A 25,133-nucleotide genomic window follows, 5' to 3' on the forward strand; every position below is an offset into this window, starting at 1 on the left:
TATATTGCATTTCGAAAAATTAAAGTATTTAAGAATACAATTTTCAAAAATGCATGTTAAAATAAAAAATTAATCCTGGAAAAATTATTCTATTTTAATGTTGGCCCAAAATTAATTAATAAAATTAATTTACAACCAAAAAATATAATTTTCCTATTTAATTAAATATATAAGAAAAATTTCAAATATTTAAGTATGATGATGAAAATCAACTTAAATATTAATTTTCTATTTAATTAAATACACTAGAAAAATACTTCAAGCAAAAATATCATCTATCTAGATTTTCCTTTGACTAATTAATTTAATTTCTAATAATATACTTTAATTCAATTTATTTTAAATTAATCAATAAATTAAAAAGTCATTGATTTAAGTTGATCCAAGAATTAATTAAAATAAATAATTAATTTACAACTTAATCTATTTTTCAAATAAAATTCGAAATTCCAGCATTTAAGAAATGCAATTTCGAAATTTGATTAATAAAATAAAGAAAAAATATATTTTGAAAATTATTTAAATTTAGTTGAAAAAATAAATTTCAACTAAAAATAATTTTCTATTTAATTAAGTGTCATGAAAAAGAAATATTTAAGTATCATGATGAAAATCAACTTAGATATTTAATTTTTCAAATTAATTAAATGTATTAAATTCAAGAAATAAATAATTAAGTGTAGAGAAGGCTTAATTATTAATCTCTAGTTTAATAAAAAATATACTTAAAATAAATTGTACTAAAATTAATTATTTAAATAATTAATTTTACAATTTATAATATTTTCCTATTTAATATTAGAAATAATAAGTAGTCTAGAAATAACTATCTAGAAAATATCTTATTTGACTAAGTATCTTTTCCACAAAAATTTGAGAAATATCTAATTTAAGTTGTATTAAAAAAAATCTAGAACCTAAATATTTTTCAAATTTAAATTTAATTAAATATAAAAAATTAAGCTGTAACCACTTAATTTGAAAATATTCTATTTTAAGTTAATATTCGAAAAGATATTAACTTAAAAAATATCTAAAGAATCTTAATAACCAATGCCTAAAATTCGTCAACTTAATTTTGAAATTTTAAATCCAAAAGATATTCAGATTTAAGTTGGTTAGTTGAAGATAACTAAATATCAACTTAAATAGGAATATTTAATGAAAAATTTAAATTAAGCTCCAGAAAGAATCTAGATGGTAATAATCTATATTTAATTAAATACAAGAAAATACATATAGTTTAGCTTAGAATAAAAAATTCTTTAAACTATAATTTTCTTAAATTAATTTCAAAATAAATGAAATTAATTATGTTGCTAATCAATTTTATTAGGTTAAACTAGTTTAATTAACCTAGTACAGTTATTCAAATCAGGCAAATGGGCCTTCACAATTGGGGTGGTTCATGTGAGGGGGTGTTGGGTTCAGTATGTCGTACCCACTACTATGGCTCCCAACTCTCACACAAGGCCCAAAAGAGAGGAATTTAACCTTATTAAGAACAACTGTTATTAATTGAATAGGCCCAAAAACTAAATGGGCCTAAATAAATTCTATTAAAAACTATGATAATTTATTTAAGCAACAACAACCTATATGCATCTATAATAAAATTAAACACATAGGCTCACACAGACACACTTTGGATGGGTCCTATCATGTTGCTAGGTCATACACAGATGAAAGAAGATTGTAAACATACCTGTTACAAATTATTATCTTGACCAAGGGAGCCATCAGATCATTAGATCTGGCAAAAAGTAACCATGGCTATTTGCAATCAAGTAATAAAAGGTTTTGAAAACTTACACACAAGCTAAAACACATACTCCTGCAACAAGGTTAGCTGGATAGTTGGATGTAGGATTTATTTAATTTTAAATAAATAATTTCGAAAAAAAATAATTAATTAAATAAAAAAAAATTATTTTCGAAAATTTAAAAAAAAAATTTAAATTTAAAATTAAACCTACAATTTTGAAAAATTAGGTTTCAACCAACCTAAATATCATTTCAAAATTTGCTAACTACTTTTAAAATTTAATGTTATTTTATAAATAAAAATTAAATAAAAAATTAGAAAAGATAAATGAATATCTTTTTCAGATTTTAAATATAATTTAAATAAATAAAATAACAAAATTTAAAAGTTAGCAAAATATCTTATATCTATTTAAAATTACATGATTATAGTTATCTTATTTTAAATTTAAATACGGTCAAATTATTTAAAAAAATTTAATTTAAAAAATTTAAAATTTGACCTTAAATTTAAAAATAAGATAAGATATAATCAAACTTAAAAATAAGATAGATAATTAAGCAAAAAGATAGATACTAACTATTTTAAAATTCAAATTACACTAATATCTTGAATTAAATTTAAAAAATATTAAATTAATTCATAATGATAATTAGAATTGAATTAGGAATAGTAAATCTATAAATACAAAACTACACAAAAAATCGGAAGTTAATTCCATGAAAAAGCATGAAAAATCGAAGAAAAACGAAAAAATTGTGAGCTGTACGGACAGTTTTCATGATCGCAGGAAAATTTAAGCACACCTCCGATTTTTTCAAATCTTCAAAAAATCATAACTAATTCAAATTAAATCGAAATTGAGTTCTGTAAAAAAGTAATTTGCTTAATTTTTTCCATACTATCCAATAAAAATAATTCCAGAAACAGAATCGCAATTATTTTTCACGAAAAATTCACAAACATCAATCAATAATCAAATAACACTCAATACAACATGATACCATCCAAAAACAAACAAACAATCGTTTTAAAGTCCAAATTTCTTGCAAGTAAATCAATTACCATGGCTCTGATACCAGTTGTTGGAAATTATTTTACCAGGATCTTAGATCTACTCACAAGTATGTTTATTAACACCCTAAATATGAACTTTCTAAAACGATGAAATAAACACATATAAAGTTAAAGAAACCTTACATTGGGTGCAGCGGAATAATATGACTCCTTCCGTTCAGATATCTAGCCCTTGATTCCTTTCTGTAGCAGAGCATTATCAATATCTGAACCTGGATCTCTTTCTCTGAATCTTTGATGCTGAAACCTCCTTCTTGCTGAAAGTCTTTCTTCACGATCTTCCTCACTATGATTGAGATATCACTTGCTGTGTGTGGGCACTACTCATACACTAAGTATTTCGAAATTGAAGAGGGAAGGAGAAAGAGAAGGGTCAGCCAAAGATAGGGAGAGAGAAGGCTCAGTTTTTTCTGAATCAGAAGTGTTAGAAAAAAGTGTGTAAATTTAGTGTAAATTTCCTAAAGCCTTCACTATCTATTTATAGCATTCCACTAGGGTTAGGTTTGAATTATTTGGCATTAAAATAATAAAAATATCAGTTTAAATTGCCTATAAAAGTGGCTGCCCATGCTTAGTGGATTTGGGCCTCACTTTTTGCAATTTTGCAGTTTTATCTTTTCTGCATCTGATTTTCTCAAAAACGCCAATTTTCTAATTCAACCATTTAAATGCCAATTCTAACTATTTAATAACTATAAATAATTATTAAATAATATTGTCATTTATCATATTTATTAATTGAACCATACAAAGTATCATAATTAACAAATATGCCCCTAAAACTCTTTCTTTACAATTTCGCCCTTACTTAGTGAAAAATTTCACAAATAGACATAGTCTAAATTGAGAATTATAATTGATTAATCAAAACCAATTATATGAGTCTTACAAGCAATATTATCTCAACTAGTGCGGGGACCATGGGTCTATATAACCGAGCTTCCAATAAGTAGATCAAGAATTTAGCACTAAAATTCACTAACTTATTAATTCTTCGTTGAATCCACGCATAGAACTTAGAATTGCACTCTCAGTATATAGAATGCTCTATATATTCCACCATATAGACACATCATTAGTTATCCATTGTTATAATCCTAATGCGATCAATGATCCTCTATATGAATGATCTACACTGTAAAGGGATCAGATTACCGTAACACCCTACAATGTATTTTATCCTTAAAACACTTGACCCCATATAAATGATATTTCAGCTTATGTGAAATGAGTACTCCACCATTTATGTTCGTTTGGTCAAGCTCGAAGGAGATCATCCTTTGCTTACTATTCGCCAGATAGAAGCTATAGATTCCATGTTTATGTTAGCGCTCCCACTCAATTGCACTACCGTGTTCCCAATATGTACGTATCACCCTGACCTAAAAGTAGGCTTCACTAACAAATCAAAGAACACGAATAGCCTTTCAAGATTGAGCCTAATCATAACAGGATTAAGATCATTTGATCTAGGATCAACTAGGCGATATTGACTTGAATAGATATTACGGTAAGTTTAATTAAATCTAAGTCAAAGTTCAATATCGGTCCCTTCCGATGCATACTCCATGCATCCAACCTGAGCTTTACTTTAACCAATGCTCTTGAAAGAACATAGCACTTCTCCAAATGCAAGTAAACTCTGTTGTAGATTATCATATCAGTAAAACCCTATGTCTGATAAATCTAGGAAACTTTATTCACATAGTCATCTTTACTTTCCAATGTGTTGACAGCACAATAAACAGGATCAAGTATGTGAAAAGGGTTTCAGATGAATTTATACATTATGTACATATAATCATGAAATAAATCATGTGAACCCTGCAACATTAAATGTTATTTTTGATCTATATTAATAAGTAAATCTGATTATATTGAAATGAGTTTTATTTAGGGCATAAAACCCAACATATTTTGCTACCATTCATAACTAACGATTTGATGCTTTATTGGACTATTTGTGATCTAATCTTATATAGAAATGCATTGTTGAGATTATGAATGGTTTATTGCAAGTTTTGGAAAAAGCTTGCTGGTTTTTTTTTGAAATCTGTTAACTCTGCCAGGATTGTTGAGTCATTGCTCGGTCATTGCTGTATCAACTGGAACATACAAGTGGAAATTAATCACCCAAGTCTATTTTCCAAATCTGAAATTATCACCACTTTAATCACTTTTAGCTTCTTATTTTTAGTTTATTTTGTTTAAAATATTATTTCTCAAGTTTAGAATTAAGAGTATAAATTTTTCTCTTGAATTAATTTGTTACTTTGTTTCATTTTTATTTGACATTCTTGGAATTGCCTTTAGTTGATTTCGCATTACTTAGTAAAAAGTCCATGTGGAGACAAACTTTGATTACTTATCATTGTATTACTTGTTTGTGATTGTGTACACTTGCGCAATTATAAATCAAATTAAATTTTCACAACAATAGTGCTATAAATAGTGATGCATGTTCACTGGGCAAAGGACGAGGGATTTTACCCTAGAGATACTATCTAAGAATTCATATTCAGAGATACTGTTGTAAGAGCTATAGGAAAAGGAACTTTTCTCCTTGTTCTTGAGTCAATACAAATAACGAGGATTAAGCTATTACCGAACTGCTTGGGCTGAACCTCTATAAAATTTTTGTGTCTTTACATTGCTTTACCATCTATCGATTGCTATAAATTACCTATCGCTTACTAAATAAGACTCACTGTCGTTGGCTAAATGCGAGGTCAACAATAATCGTTACACCCTTTCAATGTATTTTATCCTTAAAACACTTGGACACCTATAAATGATATTTTAGTGAACTAATATAATCACTAAAATGAGATCTCAATCATTTATCTCTATTCAGCCAAGCTCGAAGGAAATCATCGTTTCACTTCTAAATACCTATAAAAGTTATAGATTCCATATCTATGTTTAGCGCTCCCACTCAATTGTACTACCATGTTCCCAAAATGTACGTATCACCCTCACCAAAAAGTAGGGTTAACTAACAAATCAAAGAACACGAATAACACTCTTGAGATCGAACCTAATCATGTCAGGATTAAGATAATTTGATCTAGGATCAACTAGGTGATATTGAATTAAATAGATATTACGGCAAATTTATCATAATCCAAGTTCAACATCGGTCCCTTCCAATGTATACTCCATACATCCGATACTGGTAAACTTTGCCAATGCCCTGGAAAGGACATAACACTTATCCAAGGTGTAAGTATACCTATCGCTGATTATCATGCCAGTCTAAATCCAGTGAACTGACAAATCAGGGAATTAAACTTTTGAACATATAATCATGATTATATTCCACTGTGTTGACAACACTATAATCATGAACAAATACATATGTTGTGGACTTAATAGAATTTGTACGTTAAATATAATCATGAAATAAATCATGTGAACCATGCAACATAAAATGATTTCTGATCTTTATTAATTAGTAAATCTGATTATATTGAAATGAGTTTTATTTAGGGCACAAAACCCAACAGGATTCCCCTGCTCCCTTTCTATACTAGGTAGTTTGGGTCACTAACTGTTTGGTTTTTCTTTCTTTATACATAAATTATATCTAAGAAGATACAACAAGAAGAGGTTGAACTGGAAGAAGAGGTCCTGGAGCAAGAGAATGCTCCAAGACTGATGTTGAATGACAATCCTTAGGAAATGGAGGAATATGTCAACAAATTTAGGATTTATGGCAATTTTACGAAGTACGAAACCTTACGAGGGCTCGACAGTGTTCCTGGATTGAACTGGAATAGGCTCTTCGTTCACGGAGAGAAGCCAAGCAAGTCTGCAGATGGAGGCTTTGACATCTAGAGCTGGGCCCATGTGGAGATGGGTGCACACCTTCTGTTAATGTAGTATAAATTTAAATTGTAATATTTTTTTTAAAAAATAACAATTTTTATTATATAGTCACCTTTAATATAAGTTTAATATAAGATAGATATATTTTGTTAAAATAATAAATTATTTTGTAAGTAACGACAATTATTGTATATAACGGCAATGGATGTAAAAACGATTCAAATTACATAAACGACATCAAATGTGGAAAAGGAGATTGCTTTGCCATTCTATTAGTACGACGTCGTAGGGTGGTGGTGGCGTTAGACTACTGGGCGAACATATTACATTTTCAGAGAGCAGAGAGAGAGAGAAAGAGAGGCAAAGGAAAGGGTTTAGGAAGGAAGAGAGACTGTGTGAGTGAACTGTGAAAGACAGAGAGCAAAGAAAGTAGGTAGGAAGGTACCTCTAATGGCGACAACAACGACGTTTCAGGGTTATCCTCAACAGCCACAACCACAACAACAACAACAACAACAACAACAACAACACCACCACCACCATCAGCCTACCACCGTTGAGGAGGTCAGAACCCTTTGGATTGGGGATTTACAGTATTGGGTCGACGAAAACTACCTTAATAGTTGCTTTGCTCATACCGGCGAGGTTTACACATCTCTCTCTCTCTCTCTCTATTTGTGCTTATATTTCTTATGTAATGTATTACCGTTGTTTATGGTTTTCTCTAAGATTTAAGAATTGAAAAACCCCTTTATATTTATATATATATATATATATATATATTGAAATTTAGGTGTTATTTGGGGGTTATTTTCACCTAAAGTGGTATGATTTAGCATAGAGATGAAAAATTCAATGTATCCGGCGAAGTTTTCATTTCTCTATGTTTATGTATCTATTTGCTACCACTGTTTTTCGTTTTTTCTACGATTTAAGAATTGAAAAAAAAATCCTTTTAGCAATTTAATTGTCATGATATGTATATATGTATATACATTTTGAAGTTAGTCGTTATGTTTTATTGGTTATTTCACTTAAATTAGTGTAATTTAGGCGAGGGAACATAGTTTCAAAATACCCAGAAATTTTCTGTTTTTTGTTCCCAATATATAAGCTGAGTTTCAATCCTATTTGAACAATTATGCCATCCTTTTCTGGACCTTTGTTAATATTTTCAATTTCTTGCTATAATATCGTAAACTGTGTAACAGTTAAAAAAAGGTTTTGAAAGTTTTTGTGATATGATATCACTGCCACTAGCTGTAAGTCGTTTGGATGGAACTTTCAAAAGCTAGTTGCTGGTAGTGTGCCAAGGAAAGTTCTTGCAACCGTTTAAGTGGATTCTCCTACTATATGCAGGTTATTTCTATAAAGATTATACGCAACAAAATCACAGGACAGCCTGAAGGTTACGGATTTGTGGAGTTTGTTTCTCATGCAGCAGCAGAGAGGATTTTGCAGAGTTACAATGGTACCCAGATGCCTGGAACTGAACAAACTTTCAGGTTGAACTGGGCTTCTTTTGGTATTGGTGAAAGACGTCCTGATGCTGGGCCTGAACACTCCATTTTTGTTGGAGATCTGGCACCTGATGTTACAGATTATCTGTTGCAAGAAACCTTCCGATCTCAATATCCATCAGTTAGAGGTGCCAAGGTTGTCACTGATCCAAACACTGGACGTTCAAAAGGATATGGTTTTGTTAAATTTTCTGATGAGACAGAAAGGAATCGTGCTATGTCGGAAATGAATGGTGTCTATTGCTCAACTAGGCCAATGCGAATTAGTGCAGCAACACCGAAGAAGACCACTGGTTTTCAACAGCCCTACACTGCTGCAAAAGGTATTTTTCATTTTGATAATTTTTGTTACGATTGATGACTTTGTGATTACCATACTTATCGTCTTGCAATACCTGATTTTAACTATTCTTTGAACCACTCAGTAAAAGAGAATCCATCAGTGCATCCCCAGTATTCAATTGTTTTGGGTATATTTATACACTATTAACAACATATGCAATGTTTGCGGGAATGGTGTGTAGCGTATGAATGTATCTGTATGTGTTCATATGAGTTTATGTGTGTGGTTTATGGGAAAAAGCAAAAAACAAAATCGGGTACTGAGTTGTTTTCCCTTAGTTATGCCTCGAGACATACACCTTAACAATAAGAAGAAAAGCTTCATGAAAATTATTTTATTTCATAGCAAACAGCACATAATTCTATAACGAAGTCATAAAATTCAAGAAAATTACTAGTTAAGTCTTAAAATCATAAACTAAATCCATAAATGGTTCAATTTCAACCGAAAAATGATAAAGGTTCTAAACTTATATAGAAGACATATATGCATGAGGTTGATGAGAGGGAGGGACTCAGCTAAGAAGGAAAGAGATGATAGATGTTGCATGAAAGGGTTAGGGTTATTAGGGCTATATTTTCCTGTATTTTCTATTAAAAATCTGTTAAAAAAGACCTAAACTAAAGCCCATTAGTCATTTAGAAGTCTGAAAATAGCTATTAGAAAAGCTTTAAGAAAAAGCCGAAATCAGCCCACGGTTGAGGCGTACACCTCACGCACCTCAGTACACATCGTCTCAGAGGTGTGTGTCTCAAGTCCACCTATCAGTGTGTGAGGCGTATGCCTCAATGACAGCAGCTGAGGCGTAGCGTCAGATACGTTTTTCCACCACCTCGCCTACCAATTTTTGAAACAATGCTTATTACTGCCTACTACTATTAGTTATGACTTACGAGTCTGTGACATGCAAAGCTGGAATTGGCTCCGTTGCATGCTTTTCCTGCTCTAGTTTCTGATATGCTGACCTCAACCTGGTTTATAAACACACTTGTTGACTTTCCTGTAGCGGCATATCCACTTTCAGCATACAGTACACCAACAGCCCCTGTGCTTTCTGCAGATTATGATGCAAACAACACTACGGTGAGCTAGACTGGACTAAGTGATGTTGGTTTTATTTTATCTCTTAATCTCACAATCTTTTTTCATAACAGATTTTTGTTGGTAACTTGGATCAAAATATCACTGAAGAGGAGTTGAAGCAAACATTTTTGCAGTTTGGGGAGATTGTCTATGTTAAGATTCCTGCTGGCAAAGGATGTGGTTTTATACAGTTCGGGATAAGGTCTGTTCAACACGGGAAACTTTTGACATCACATGATTTCTTTAAATGAAACATACTAACAAGAACTCTGTAGTCTCTACGTGGATTTCTTTTCTTATTTGAATTCATTGTTTCTGTTTCTCTTTTGGTTGTTAAAGAAATTATAAGTTTTCTACAGTTAGCAATGTTGTGATCTCTCCTCCTGTCTCTAGCTATAAAAGTTCCCTTTTTGTCAGACTTAACGAAGTTGTTCGTGTATAGAGGATTGAAGGTGGCAATGCAAGTTGCATGCAGAATGTTCTATGACTTGTTTCACTTTCTATTGTAATTTAACAATATTTTTTTAATCATTTTTCTCCACTCTTCTATGATCAAGTTGCTTCTTTTTTCTTGGAAAAAGATATATTGCGTATTGATTTTCTGAATTTTCTTATAACTGTTATTTTTGTAGGACATCTGCTGAAGAAGCTATTCAAAAAATGCAGGGAAAGATGATTGGTCAGCAAATAGTCCGGGTTTCTTGGGGTAGGAGCCCAACAGCTAAACAGGTGATTGGTCATGTACTTCTTTCTAAAAAGAGAAAAGATTTTATAACAAGCTGATTTGGAATGGTGCAGTGTATTTTAGATGGTAGATATAGATGAAACTAAAATATGACTAATGATTACATACACGGGTATGAGTTTAGCTTTCTGATGGTCTTTTAAGGACTTTTACAGATACAAGAAAAAAATTTACTGTAGATTTTCCCTACACCTGACAAAACTTTATACCAACTTATTTTAGGACGTATCTGGTGGCTGGGGTCAGCAAGTAGATCCAAATCAGTGGGCGGCATATTATGGTTATGGACAAGGATATGATGCGTTTTCGTATGGGGCTGCTACACAAGATCCTTCGTTATATGCATACAATGCATATGCTGGCTATGCCCAATACCCTCAACAGGCAAGTTTTAAATATGTAATGCATCTCACATGATGGAGGTGAAAGCTTCATGAATTTTTATGGAAATGGTTTTGGTTCATATTGCTAATCATGGTGTTGAGAAATTGATGAATGTGGCTTTTTAATAGCCTATCATGGCTTTAGTAATTTATTATTCTTATTTCCTACTGGATATTTTGTTTCAGGTTGATGGTGTTCTAGATATGGCAGCTATAGGAGCAACTGTCCCAGCTGTAGAGCAGAGGGAAGAGTTGGATGATCCATTGGCTACACCTGATGTTGACAAGTAAATATTTCAATATATTTGTCATGAAATGCCTATCTCTTGTCCATATTTTTCTATCTTCTGAATCCTTCATGGTTGATTGCTAGGTTGAATGCTGCTTACGTCGCTGTTCATGGAAGTGCGATGCTAGGCCGTCCCTTATGGCAGAGAACGTCTTTGTTTACACAGCAAACTTAGATGCACATATTCATAACCAGATTCAGATTGGTGAGACTATTGCTACATTGTTGTAGAAGTTAGAGGATAGAGCGGTAGAGAAAGAATATAAAAGAGTATAGTGTCATGTTAACTGCAAATTGAATCAGCTTCCATTTCTTGATTGTGCTTTTTGCGGCATCAGAGTGGGACCTTTTTTCTGACAATAAAATTTTTTCTTGTTCTGCTGAAATATAATTCCTGATTTTATTTTTTATTTTTATGAGGAAATTTTTTCTTTTAGAAAGGAGGAAAAAAAAAACTATTATTAATAATTTCGTAGAGGATAGTAAACTTGTAAAATCTACTCGTTTGTATCAAGTGAAAGTGACATGCCTTGGTAGTGCTTCGTTGATAATTTCGTAATTAAAATTGTTAATTGAACAAAATAAAGATGTATTTTAAGATTAATTAGAATTTTTACTTTTCCAACTTTAATATGTATCAAATCATGTCATTCAAATTTAAGGATTTTTGTTAAAATTTTGTTTAATTTTACTAATTGTTTATGTATTAAATCACGTACTTTGAGATTTGATATCTACTAAATTTAACTTCCTTAACTTTGACATGTACCAATTTGTACCTTTATAACTTTCATTCATGTTAAGTTTTTGTTAGTAAAATTGGATAAAAAATTTTGAATTTAACAATTTCAATAGTTTGAGGAGAATTTTTAACGTCGATTGTCCATATATTAAATTATGCTCTTTTAAATTTGATTTCTAGCAAATTTTACTTCCATAACATTGACATGCACCAATTTATATCCACTGGAATTTCATTCACGTTAGGGTTTTGTTAGTAAAATTAGACAAAAATCTTTAAATTTAATAATCTCAATAATCAGAAAGAATTTTAACAGTATGAAAAGTTTAAGGAGCATTATTTTATACATGTCGAAATTTGGAGAGCAAAATAGTTATTGAGTCTACTTTCAATAATTTATTAGCTAAAATAGCATATATAAGACATGTGTTGTGGATCCAGAATTAGTTGAAAAGGCACGTTAGTACGTTCTTTGTTGATTAACTCAGAAAGTTAAAAAACTTGTGTAAAATAAGTCATTAACTTGTAGTTTCTTCTATTAAATCTAATTAGAACAAAAAATAAGATAGAAGAAAATGATTATTAAAAAAAAAACAATATTCAAAAGATACAATTTGAGAAAAAATGTGCTTGTTTCTTTATTAATTGGAGTGATTATTAAAAATGAATCATATTATAATGAAGAAAAAAGTGCTTGGCATATGATGTAGTCATCTAATTATATAGTGATATTTGAGAGAAAGAAAAACACTTACAGTTAGATTTATAATTTATAAGAGATAGAAATGTTGATATGCTTAAAAATATTTAACAATTATTCAACTTGCCTATATATATTCATGTAAAATTTGAGAAGTATTCAGGTAATAATTACATTTCAAAGATGAATGATAGAAGTAAGATTTCACAAAAATAACAAATGTACCAAATAGATGTGATTATCATCTCTCAAATACATTATTTTAGTTAGCATTTGTTTTTGTTCTCACTAAGACTAATTTTTGTCCCTAAACTTTTTAGTCTGTTAAATTTTTTTTCGAGTTATTAAAATTGTTGATTTAAGGAATTCTATTTAATTTTGTTTAATTTTACTAATGTGGTGATTGTTCATATATTAAATCGTACTCTCGAATTTTAACATTTACTAAATTATACCTGTAAATTTTCATCTACATTAAGCTTTTATTAGTAAAATTAGACAAAAATCCTTAAATCTAACAATCTTAATAGTTCAAAAGAAATTTTTAATTGTCTAAAAAGTTTAGAAGACATAATCTAATGTATATCAAAATTTAAGGTAAAAATCATAATTAATCTTTTAGTAATTATATGTACAAAGCTCATTGCAGTGACATAGACTCATTAAAGTACAAAGTTGAGAGTCACACAAGTCATCAATTTATGATGTGCAAAAAATTACAATTTTTATGGGGTTTTCATGAAATTTGTGCAAAAATCTACTTTTTTTTTTTTTTTTTTTCAAAAAAATTCTTTTAATGGAAAAATTTCAACAATTTTTTTTTTATAAAATATGGAAAAATTGTTATATTATTTTTAATATAATAATATGTAGATTAAAATGTGGTAATATATAATATTATGTGAATAATATATATTAAGTGTGTATGGTAAATAAATGTGTAACCTATAACTTAACCTACACTTTTGTAACCTACATAGTAACTTGGAGAGGAGTTACAATTTGTTGTCATTTGTAACTCTTGTGTTGATCACATATTATTAGTGTAATAAAAGGGTTGTTACACAATTTGGTTTAAGGATTTCAAAATTATGATGATATAGTTGTTACAAAATGTAATACTCATTTATGGGAGAGAAATGAGGTGGTATTTTGAATCCTTAGAGTAATCATCTAAACACTATATAAAGGAGTCTAATGTGCTCATTGAGATGAAGTTTTCTATCAAAAAAGCACATTGCTAGAAAACCCTAAGGCTTGATAATTCCTAAAGCTATTTCCTAGAGAGTTCCCTTAGTGCTTAGAGATAGGGGGAAATAAGCTTTTGGACAAAGGTGTAATACCTTGTTCAAGTCATGGTGATCCCCACTAATCTACACTCAAGGTTGTGAGTGAGTGTATACATATATATTATTCTCTTGTTATATATACATATATTATATTACATGCATGTGTTGTAATCTTCTCTTCTACCTTTCATATATATATATATGTAATATATAGTGTATATATATATGTATTGTAACATATATTTAATCAAATCTCTTTTATTGTCCTTGTATTATTTTTACAATTGAGTTGTATATATCTTGGTTTATCTTCCATTGTAATAATATCTCTAACAATCAAAAGCTTATTCCTTTTCAATGGAAGAGGTGATAAATCAAGATTGAGAGAATACAAGGATAAGAGATTTTCTGTGTAAACTATTCATGGATGAGCATGGTGGTATATAATGTGATTTACTATTTTATATGATAGTAATATATATGATATATATGAGTTATATATATGTGACATATACATGATCATGTGTTTATATCATATTAATATATATAGTGATATATAATATGATATTTGAATTTTATATGTTATTATATGTATATATGTGAGGTATATAATATATAACATGTATATATATGAGTAATATATATTATATATATGTAGAGCATGTGATATAATATATATTAGTGAGATTAAATATGTAGAAATAATTATTTCTATGTATTTATATGAGACATGCATATATAATATATATATTATGAGTATATAATATATATCATGCATGTGTATTAATGTGTATATATATGTTATATATGTGTGAGGTATGTAACATATATAGTTGTGTAATTAATGTATATATTATGTGTATATGATATATATGTATATTATAGTACATATGTTATGTATATATGAGATATGTAACATATATATTGTGAATTTAATATTGATCTCATGTGTATGTTACATATAAGATGTTGATTAGTAACATACATATTATATTAATGTATGAGTTATATAGTATGATAATAATGTTGATAGTAATAATATAATATTGTTTATTGCTATTGATGTGGAAATTATTATCATCTATTTTGTGAATAAAGAATATTTTAAATTCTTTTTCAATTTGGTAGTGAACATCTCACTTTATGAGATAATAAAAAATGGCTTTTGAGAAGTTACATCTTTTATTGGGTTATAAGAGATAATCATCTCATATTTGAGATAAGAAAAAGTGGACTATGAGAGTTACACTTTTATTGGACTTGCATTGTCATAAGCAAGAACAAATGGATTAAAAGTGAATCCAAACTTGTGAAATGAGCCATAAATTGGAAGAGCAATTTTGGACTCAAAAGTAAATGAATCAATGTGGATTCAAAAATAGTGAAAAGATAACCAAATTGGAGAAGCAATTTTGAATCTTAAATGATCAAAGTTGTGAACAAAATTGATGAGAATTTTGTTAACTTTGGTATAATTTTGGGCTAATCTCAATAAGGAGATAACCTTAAAATTATGAGTAAAAATAATCACATTATTTTATGAGTAGTAATGTGAGTTTGATATTTTAGTTTTGTTGAGAAAACTAAAAATGTCAAATGGTATTTTTAAAGTGGCCTTAAAGAGTCATTTGAAGAGGAAAATACACAAAAGTGATATTTTATATACACTTTATGGTAAAAATGTGGGGGTGAGCCACAAATTTAATCAAAATGTGTTGAGACATTATTGATTAATTTATTTGATTTTGAATTCAAATTCTAAATCAAATTTGGCTATGTGTATATGTAAAATTTTGACATATTTTGGTGTCAAAGTTAAGTGAAAATAATTTCAAGAAGGAAATTAATTAAAAGAGTTATAGAGACAAAGTGGTCTTCTACATTTTAAAATCAAGATATTGTCTTAATAATGAAATGTGAAAAAGTGGGGGTGTATACTCTAATATGAGAAAGTTTAGACATACTTGGTGTCTAAAAATAAAATATGAGAATTTAGACATGTTTGGTGTCTAAATTGGTGTATTTTTGATATGTTTGGTATCAAAATTATTGAGAATTTGAGTTGTGTGAAAATTAATTTTTTATGATTGAATTTTCAAAGCTTAAGTACTTAAGGAGAAAAGTGGTCACAAAGTGAACACTATATTTTGGCATGCATGATTCACATGGAATCAATAGTGAGAGGTTATAACAAATCGCTTAATCTCCGTACAAGATTAAAGCATGAATTTTCGAGGGATGAGACCTAAACTCCCTTAGTGTTTTGCTCATTGATGGTAACCTATCTTAACACTAGTAAACATCTAGTCTTAAGTTCAATAGGTAATAACAAGTCAATAGAGTGAATATGGTACTCAATTGTCTCATCTATGAATGAGTACATGTTGTGAAAATTGAGGGTTAAAACCAAAAGGTTTTTTAATGGAGCTTAAGCTTAAGAAAACTCACTTAAGCTTAAGAAGAGTCTAAAGAGTGGTGAGACACTAAAACTCCACCTATATGGGCTAGAGGTGGTGCCGCCTCTTATGAGAATTGGGAGTATTCTCTAGAGAGTCTATGATTTGGAATTTTGCACATGGCCATTAACGGTGCAAGAGCGAGACATGCTGTCTCAAGTGAGCATTAGCGAGGGTGTGTGTGTTATCACCGGTTTGTACTAAAGGAATAATGGTTCAATGCTACGGCAACCAAAATTTCATCAAACTTTGTGGTAACTACACTAAGGTAAAATTCAAGTCGAAAGACATTTTACCTAATGCACCTAAGCAAGACTTCTTTAAAAGTGTGTATTTATTCAATCAAAGTGGGGGAATGTTATATTTTGATATAATATTTTGATTGATTAAATAAATGTTACAAGTGTGTTACAAGTGTGTCACACATTTTAATCTAGTGGGGGATTGTTATATTATTTTTAATATAATAATATGTAGATTAAAATGTGGTAATATATAATATTATGTGAATAATATATATTAAGTGTGTATGGTAAATAAATGTGTAACCTATAACTTAACCTACACTTTTGTAACCTACATAGTAACTTGGAGAGGAGTTACAATTTGTTGTCATTTGTAACTCTTGTGTTGATCACATATTATTAGTGTAATAAAAGGGTTGTTACACAATTTGGTTTAAGGATTTCAAAATTATGATGATATAGTTGTTACAAAATGTAATACTCATTTATGGGAGAGAAATGAGGTGGTATTTTGAATCCTTAGAGTAATCATCTAAACACTATATAAAGGAGTCTAATGTGCTCATTGAGATGAAGTTTTCTATCAAAAAAGCACATTGCTAGAAAACCCTAAGGCTTGATAATTCCTAAAGCTATTTCCTAGAGAGTTCCCTTAGTGCTTAGAGATAGGGGGAAATAAGCTTTTGGACAAAGGTGTAATACCTTGTTCAAGTCATGGTGATCCCCACTAATCTACACTCAAGGTTGTGAGTGAGTGTATACATATATATTATTCTCTTGTTATATATACATATATTATATTACATGCATGTGTTGTAATCTTCTCTTCTACCTTTCATATATATATATATGTAATATATAGTGTATATATATGTATTGTAACATATATTTAATCAAATCTCTTTTATTGTCCTTGTATTATTTTTACAATTGAGTTGTATATATCTTGGTTTATCTTCCATTGTAATAATATCTCTAACAAAAATAGTATAAGATAACCGGTTACCTTAAGGAGGTAATTGGTTACCTCGTTAGTTATCTTAAATTATTTTTCTCATATTTTTTTAATTTTTTTCTTTTAATTTTTTCCACAAAATAATTTTTCAAAAAAAAAAAATATATATTTTTGTAAACCTTGCCAAAAAAAAAAAATACAAACTATAAAAATAAAAATTTTCATGAAATGAAAATAATTTTCTAGAAGAGCACAATAGATCGATGGAGAGAAATAAAATAAAATATGATAAAAAAACAACTCACGCATTTTTTTTTCTGAGTGTAGCGTAATAGTATTTTACAGTCAATTTATAGCTTAAGGGTCTTGAGTTCGAACCCATGACCTCTCCCTTTTTCCCATCCCTCCCTCACAACTAAGTTAGTCTTAGTAGCTTAATTATTTTTCAAAGGCTTATTAGTATTTTTACCACCCAAACTTTAACATGTACCAAATCATGCCCCCTGAACTTTTCTGGCCGTTAAAAATTCCCCCTGAACTATTGAGATTGTTAGATTTAAGGACTTTTGTTTAATTTTATTCAATTTTACTATTTCAGTTATTGTTTATGTACTAAATCATGCTCCCCAGACTTTGATATCTACCAAATCATACCCCTCGAACTTTGACATATAGTAAATCATGCCTCCTAAACTTTCATCCGTGTTAGACTTTTTTTACTAAAATTAGACAAAAGTCCTTAAATTCAACAATCCCAATAGTTCAAGGGGCATTTTTAACGACCTTAAAATTTCATGGGGCATGATTTGGTACATGTCAAAGTTCGGGGAGTAAAAATCCTAATTAGCCTAAAATTTAATTGATAATGAGTAGAATAATTTATATATTTTATACATTACTAATATAAGACTTTGTAACCTTAATAGGTAATATCTATATATTAATATAAAAGAAAACACATAAGAGTCTATGTGGCTTTCTAAATTTTTTCTTCATATTTTTTTAATTTTTTGAGAGTGTTGACTGAGGTTTTCGGCAACCAATTAAATAATATATATAAGAAAGCTGTAGAAAGTTTAATGCATGTAATTTTTACGTGGTTGGGGCATTAACGAGCCTTAGTCCACGAGTCTTTGTTATTTATGAGAGTATTTATTACAGAGAATGTTCTTGGTGAATCTCTCTCTTATTTTCTCCCTTTGATTTCTATGAACCCAGAATTCTCGACCCTTGTTTTAGTGTATTTGTGGGGTATTTATAGTATTTTTCTGGGAGAATCCCTAGAACTGAATCACTTATCTTTCTGTGCAGGTTCAATAGGGGCACATATTCCTAGCAGATACCAAATAGGAAATACATGACCTATACGTAGGTATCTTAGGAGTTAGGTGGATATAATCTTTTATCCCTTCTTGATTGATGTGATCCCTCATAAAGTAGCCATCACTAGCCTTATTAATCACAGCGTAATAACTGCAAAAGAGGGGTTACGCCGTCAGCCATATTGCTTATGGTAGTTCCAATACGTTTTCTCCCATGCGACATTAAATGTGAGGTGACTGTTCAAATAGAGTCCAGTACCTCCCGGAGATGCCTTAGCATTGCTCTGGTCTCCTGGAGTACGTGGATCCTCCTCAGATCTTCTCTGGGAGTTATCTTCTCATCGATACTCCTCTGTTGCCAAAGACTTAGTTGATTTCTTTAGGAGCTGGGCCTCTCAGCTCCACGTGTCATCTTTATACAGGTCCACGTATTTTGGGAAAAATTAAGGGAAACATTTACCCCCAAGCCTTGTTTGGTGTAGAGTAAACGAGGCTTGTTTGGTGCCTCCGGGTGACTCATCGATTTCCTGGCACGTGCTTTAGGCACGTGGGCTGCATTTATGATAGTCATCATTAAAATTTATTGCCTTTCGCAGGCAACGATTCGTTTCCGTCCATTAATGATCCAGAGCATTTAATCGGTGTCAGAAAAGTACTCTAGTATTTTTAACCGCCCTGATGAGCATTTATCCCAACCGTTGGATCTGCAGAATGCGAATCGATTGCGATTCCCACCGTACGATGACGCTTGATCACACCTGCTTTGCACCCGTTCTGGCCTATAAAAGCAAGCCTTTCTCCTTCATTTGGTTACTTTCACCACTTCACCATTTCTCCACAAGAACACCTTTGAGAAAAAATTTCAAAAACAATAGATTTCCTACTGCTATTCCTCCATCGTTGCCAATCCACATTTTACCGTCGATCAACACCAACTCCCAGTTCTCAACCTTCATGTAAGTTTCCTAGATATTTTGTGTCTTTACTGTTCATTTGCATGCTAGGGTAGAACTTTTTTGGTTAAGTGTTTGATTTCTGGGAAATTGTCACGAATTTTGTAAATAATACGCAAGTGTACGTAATCAAGTAGTAAGCTCACACAGGTGAGGTCGAACCACAGGGAATTGGACTGAGTACCACTAGATTAAATCTATGTTTCTATTTGGCAAATCAATATTTTTTTCCAGTTCAATAATCGAATAAAAATTCAAGAAGCTAAAAGAGACAATAAAAATTAATCAGAAATGAGAAGATAGGGAAGAGAATCCTGTTGATAGGTTTACCCAATTGTTAATGCCTAATTACTATTCCAGTTCTTGTTGTGAATGACAGATTATTCAAATTACCCTAGCTCTTTTTAGATCTTCTAGGTTCTAGATCTCCTACTCTCTAATTAATCTCTTAATTAGAATTGCCTAAAATCTGCATTAAGCTATAATCCCAAAAAGTCACAAAAGTCATGTAAATACCTTCGTTCTACAAAAACTTAGGTTATCCAAATTTTAGCATTCTCAATTCTCACTTTTTAGATTTTGAATTGAGATCATAGACATGCAGAAGGTGATCAAGCTTTAACATGGAAATAACACAAATAAGGATAATACACAATCAAAGTGAACATGAATGGCAATTAACATTAACTAGGGCAAACTTTAACAAACATTCATCATCTTCCCTAAATGGAAGATTAGCTCATGTTCAAATCCATAACCATTCCTAAAACAGAATTCAACATAATGAAATTAAAAAGGAAGAGAGAAAGAAACTGTTGGTGGAATGACTCTAGATCTTCACTTTGCTCCTCTAGCTGCTCTCCACTGCGTTTTAGGTCTCAAAATCGCTTCCCCTCATTTACAATCACAATTTTCTTTTTATTTCTCATTTTCAGGGTTCAAAAAACAAAATTAGCCTCGCTTGTACGGGCTCTCGCCTCGGCCATGGCTTCCTTCGCCGCGGCGACTAATGATGTGGCCACGGCGGTGAAACCTCTCGCCGCAGCTACTGAATCCCTCAAAATTGGTCTCTTGTTCTCGAGTTATGGCCGCGACCATGGTCAGGCTCGCCGCGGCCACAAGTGGTCCAAGCATCAACTTTGCGTTTTTCTTGGCTCCACTCGTCTTTTATTGCACTTTTGTAACCCGGGGCTTCCATAGCTTCGAGAAACCTGAAAACATAGAAAACAAGCGTAATTCTATCCTAAAACATCGAAAAGCAAACATAATAACGATCTAGAACATAGGCTAGAAATAGCCTAGCAAATTCCCCCAAACTGAATCTTTACTCGCCCTCGAGTAAAGCTAAAACTAAAACTAAAACAGAAATAAAACGATGCATTAGATAACTGAACCTTCCAATGGTTGAACTACCACTACCACATGCACAACTTCAAGCAATTCAATAACCTGAATTTCAACTCAATAACTCTAAGAATTAACTTGGATGCACAGGTTAGAAGTAAGCAATTCATATAGACACAAAACACCTCTTTTGACACTCATATCACAACCGTTCTACACTCTCCGACATTCCACCAACCCATGTTCAATAAGCTTGAATGACATACCTCTCTCCACTAAGGTTAACAATTCTTGCTCGGAATCAAAAGGTCTTTTTCGGTTACAATATCATGGCTCAGGTAAAACGGGTAGATGAGAAGTCATTTAGGCTACATTATACCATAAGAAAATTATACCGAACAAGCACCCACAATTATCCATACTTTTATCCCAAAGAAACTGGTAAGAGATTAAATTTTCCTCTTTTATGTGCCTACCTCATTGTTCACATTTTTTTCAAGAAGAATTTATCACATTTATTACTTTGTGTTTTTTTTTCTTTTCTTTTAATAGTAAAGGCACTTCGCATAACAATTTTTTTCAATCTCTTAAGTGGTGAGAATTTTGAAACAGGCTAAAGCTCAACTTTGGGTAAACTAAGGACAAAACTTTTCAGGTAAGCTCGAAAGGCTCAATCGGTCCAAAGAAAATTTGCCTAAATCATTTTCCAAGAAAAAATCGTCAAGGATTTCACTTCAAGAGAGTATGTCACACAAGTTCTATTCCATGTCAAGCAAACATTCCACAATCCAAGTAGAATAAAAGTGATACTATTCAAAAGTCAATGCTTTACATCTAAATGAACAAACTTTTTACAAGACATCCAAATCAATTCAAAGAGTTCATGACTCAAGCATACGGCTAACATTCCAATCCATTGTACAAGTAAACAACAGTAGTTCCATTAATATTCCAGCTCAGTTATCAACACATGACACTAACAATAACAAAGAGTAACCAAAAAAATGAAAAACATAAACCGAAAAACTGAAAAAAAAAATAAATCTCTCCCCCCTAACTAAAGATACACATTGTCCCTAATGTGAGAAAAGAAAATTGCAGTTGAGAGAGACTTACTTGAGCCCCATCAGAAGGGGTTTGGTGGAGGTGGCTGGTCATAAGGATTGAAGCGGGGCAGCATCACCAAGTAATCGGGCTCTTCAACTCCGACATTCATTCTTGTGATCAGCGAATTTAATTGTTGCACTTGATTCTCATAAAAAACGCTCCTCTGCGCCATATAATTCTGCATGTGCATGTTCTGCTGAATAAGATAATTCGGTTGATCATGCGTGTATTGCATGGCTGGGTCGAGAGGCCCAGCGATACGTTGCGATACATTTTCTTTACACTCTTCTTGTTGTTCCGCAGGAGGATCTCTTCGAGTAGGCGGTTGACCATGGGGATGTGGTGGTTTAAATCTAAACATCGTGGCCATGTCAATACTGCGTTGTGGTGCATCCTTTGTATCATAGGAGTATTGTAGTACTCCATGCGCCTCACACAAAGTGGTGACAATGTCAGCAAGCCCGAGTCCACCCCCACAAGATCCTTTAACCATAGTATCAATACTCTGTTTAATTATATCCCCCACATTTAGGTTGAAGCCCTTCATGATGGCATAGACGAATTTCAGCATGTCTATTTGAGCATCAGAGTAGTGCTTATAGGGTACCAGCCTAGCACTCACGAAATATAGCCATGCCTTGGCCACCGGGTTTAATTCACACCTATACAACTGGTAAGGTTCTCCATTGTATTCATGAAACCTAAGACCTGGGTAACCTAAAGTTTCAGCTATTTCATCATAATTCAACCTCTTTTCTTGAATAAGCTTTTTCAGTGGTTGCTCCTCCCAGGTGAAGGTTGGCAAGTCATATACGACATGGATAACTGTTGTGGAAAACTGCACTTTAACACCCTTAACTTTTACTTTTTCACCCTCTCTTTCTGGCCTATTGGCAAAGAATTCTACAGCTAGAGTTTGGTTATTCCTTCAGTAATATCCACAAATTTTGTCCAACCCATATTGATTACTTGCTCTCTAATGGGCTCAAATATAGAAGGAATGCCAATTCTAGGGTGTCTAAGGTCACCAATTTCCATGCCCCTATCTTCTATGAATGGCCTATCCTTGAGTTGTAGAAAGCGCTCTTGTGCCTCGGCACTCACAAATCTAGCCCTATCAACATTTGAACGGCCCGATGACCTAGGTGGGTTAGATGAAGAAGCTCCCCCTCTTTCATTCACTCTTGCTCTTTTAGGACCCATTCTTGCTCAAAATCTCTAACACCCAAAAATTCAAGAAAATTTTGACAGCATCTCCCCTTAAAATTCCACTTTCCGGGTGAAAACCCAATCACAAATTTCACAATGTTATTCACAAACAACTCTCCACAGTAATTTCTCAAACAATATTCCAAAAAAATTCACACCAATTTCACAAGATCCTCCAAAAATCAAAATTATCTATTAACAATTGCATAGATAGTTATAAGAAATTGTTTACCTCAATGAGAATCTCCTTCACTCTACCTCCATTGAAGAAAACCTTGAAGCTCTTGAGGTAGATGATGATGAATAGTGAAATTTTTGAATTTGGGTGAAGTTTAGGGATTTGGATATGGTTTTGGAAAGGAAAAGAATGTTTGATGAGAGAAAAAGTGTTTTAGAGTGATTGGGGATGAATGATTATGAAAAGAATGGAAGAAAAAGGGTTTTGGTGAGATGAGATTGAAGAAATTTGGTTATGGTGGATGAGGTTTCGGAGGAGTAGTTTAGGGTTGAGAAAGGGGGTTTTGATTTTTAAAGAAATCGTAATGCCCCTTTTAAACCCGTCTGGGCATTCTCGCCGCTGCGAGACGAGGTTAAAAAAAACTGCTCTCTGCCATTCAACTTATGGCCGCGGCTGAGGTTGGGCTTGCCGCGGCGAGGAAGTCTTTAAAAAACCTGCTCTCTGCCATTCGACTTATGGCCGCGGTTGAGGTTGGGCTCACCGCGGCCACTGGGCAGTTGCCCAGAAAAATTATTTTATTTTATTTTCTATACAAACATAAAACCAATATCCAGTTTACAAATTTAATGAACACAAATCAACAAAAAAAAAACAAGAAATATAATGAAACAGTTCAACTAAAAACACCATTAAGTCTTGGGTTGCCTTCCAATAGCGCTGTCTTTTTAGTCATATAGCCGGACGTTGACTGATTTCTTCAAAGAAGCGCCAGAATCATGGCGGACTTGGCTTGGTCAAAATGACCTCCAAAGTAAAGCTTTAACCGCTGCCCATTAACCTTAAAAGTGTCTGGGCTTTCACCTTTGAGTTCCACAGCTCCATATGGGAATGCTTTGACCACCGTGAATGGACCCAACCATCTTGACTTTAGCTTACTCGAAAATAATTTCAACCTGGAATTAAAGAGTAAGACTTGTTGCTCGGGTTGAAAGTCTTTTCTGATTAAGCCTCCGTGATGCCATTTCTTAATTATCTCTTTATAAATCTTGGCATTTTCATAAGCCTCGTTGCGAAACTCATCCATCTCATTAAGTTGTAGCAGCCTCTTTTCTCCTGCTGTTGCCAAGTCCATATTCAATGTTTTCATAGCCCAGAATGCCTTGTGCTCTAATTCGACTGGTAGATGACAAGCTTTACCATATACTAACCTATAGGGAGACATTCCTATTGGTGTTTTGAATGCTGTCCTGTAGGCCCATAATGCATCATCCAGCTTTTTAGCCCATTTCTCTCTTGAACGCTGAACCATCTTCTCCAGAATCAATTTAATCTCCCTGTTGGAAATTTTTGTTTGGCCATTACTCTGAGGATGATAAGGAAGTGTTGTTTTGTGACAAACTCCATATCATGCAAGTAAAGCTTCAAATTGCTTGTTGCAGAAATGACTTCCTTCATCGCTTATAATTGCTCTTGGTGTTCCAAATCGGGAGAAAATATTCTTCTGAAGAAAGTTTAACACAGTTTTACCATCATTCAGATGTGTTGCTACTTCAACCCATTTGGAGACATAATCCACATCCAACAATATGTATGTGTTACT

At 32.0% G+C, this 25,133-nt stretch overlaps 2 protein-coding genes across 2 annotated transcripts; one reads left to right on the top strand and one right to left on the bottom strand.

The window, feature by feature from the left end:
- Window positions 1-6,959: 6,959 nt before the first annotated feature.
- LOC115719368 (polyadenylate-binding protein RBP47B') lies at window positions 6,960-11,619 on the top strand. Its single transcript, XM_030648381.2, has 8 exons — window positions 6,960-7,315; window positions 8,030-8,513; window positions 9,540-9,616; window positions 9,688-9,818; window positions 10,249-10,345; window positions 10,584-10,745; window positions 10,931-11,031; window positions 11,118-11,619. Exons 1-8 carry the CDS (start codon window positions 7,121-7,123, stop codon window positions 11,206-11,208), a joined length of 1,338 nt encoding a protein of 445 aa, XP_030504241.2. The 5' UTR covers window positions 6,960-7,120; the 3' UTR covers window positions 11,209-11,619.
- A 12,671-nt stretch (window positions 11,620-24,290) lies between these two features.
- LOC115720214 (uncharacterized) lies at window positions 24,291-24,842 on the bottom strand. Its single transcript, XM_030649370.2, has one exon. It carries the CDS (start codon window positions 24,840-24,842, stop codon window positions 24,291-24,293), a length of 552 nt encoding a protein of 183 aa, XP_030505230.2.
- Between the last annotated feature and the right edge of the window lie 291 nt (window positions 24,843-25,133).

The sequence above is a fragment of the Cannabis sativa genome, chromosome 2 (genome assembly GCF_029168945.1).
Source record: "Cannabis sativa cultivar Pink pepper isolate KNU-18-1 chromosome 2, ASM2916894v1, whole genome shotgun sequence".
NCBI classification, from domain to species: domain Eukaryota; kingdom Viridiplantae; phylum Streptophyta; class Magnoliopsida; order Rosales; family Cannabaceae; genus Cannabis; species Cannabis sativa.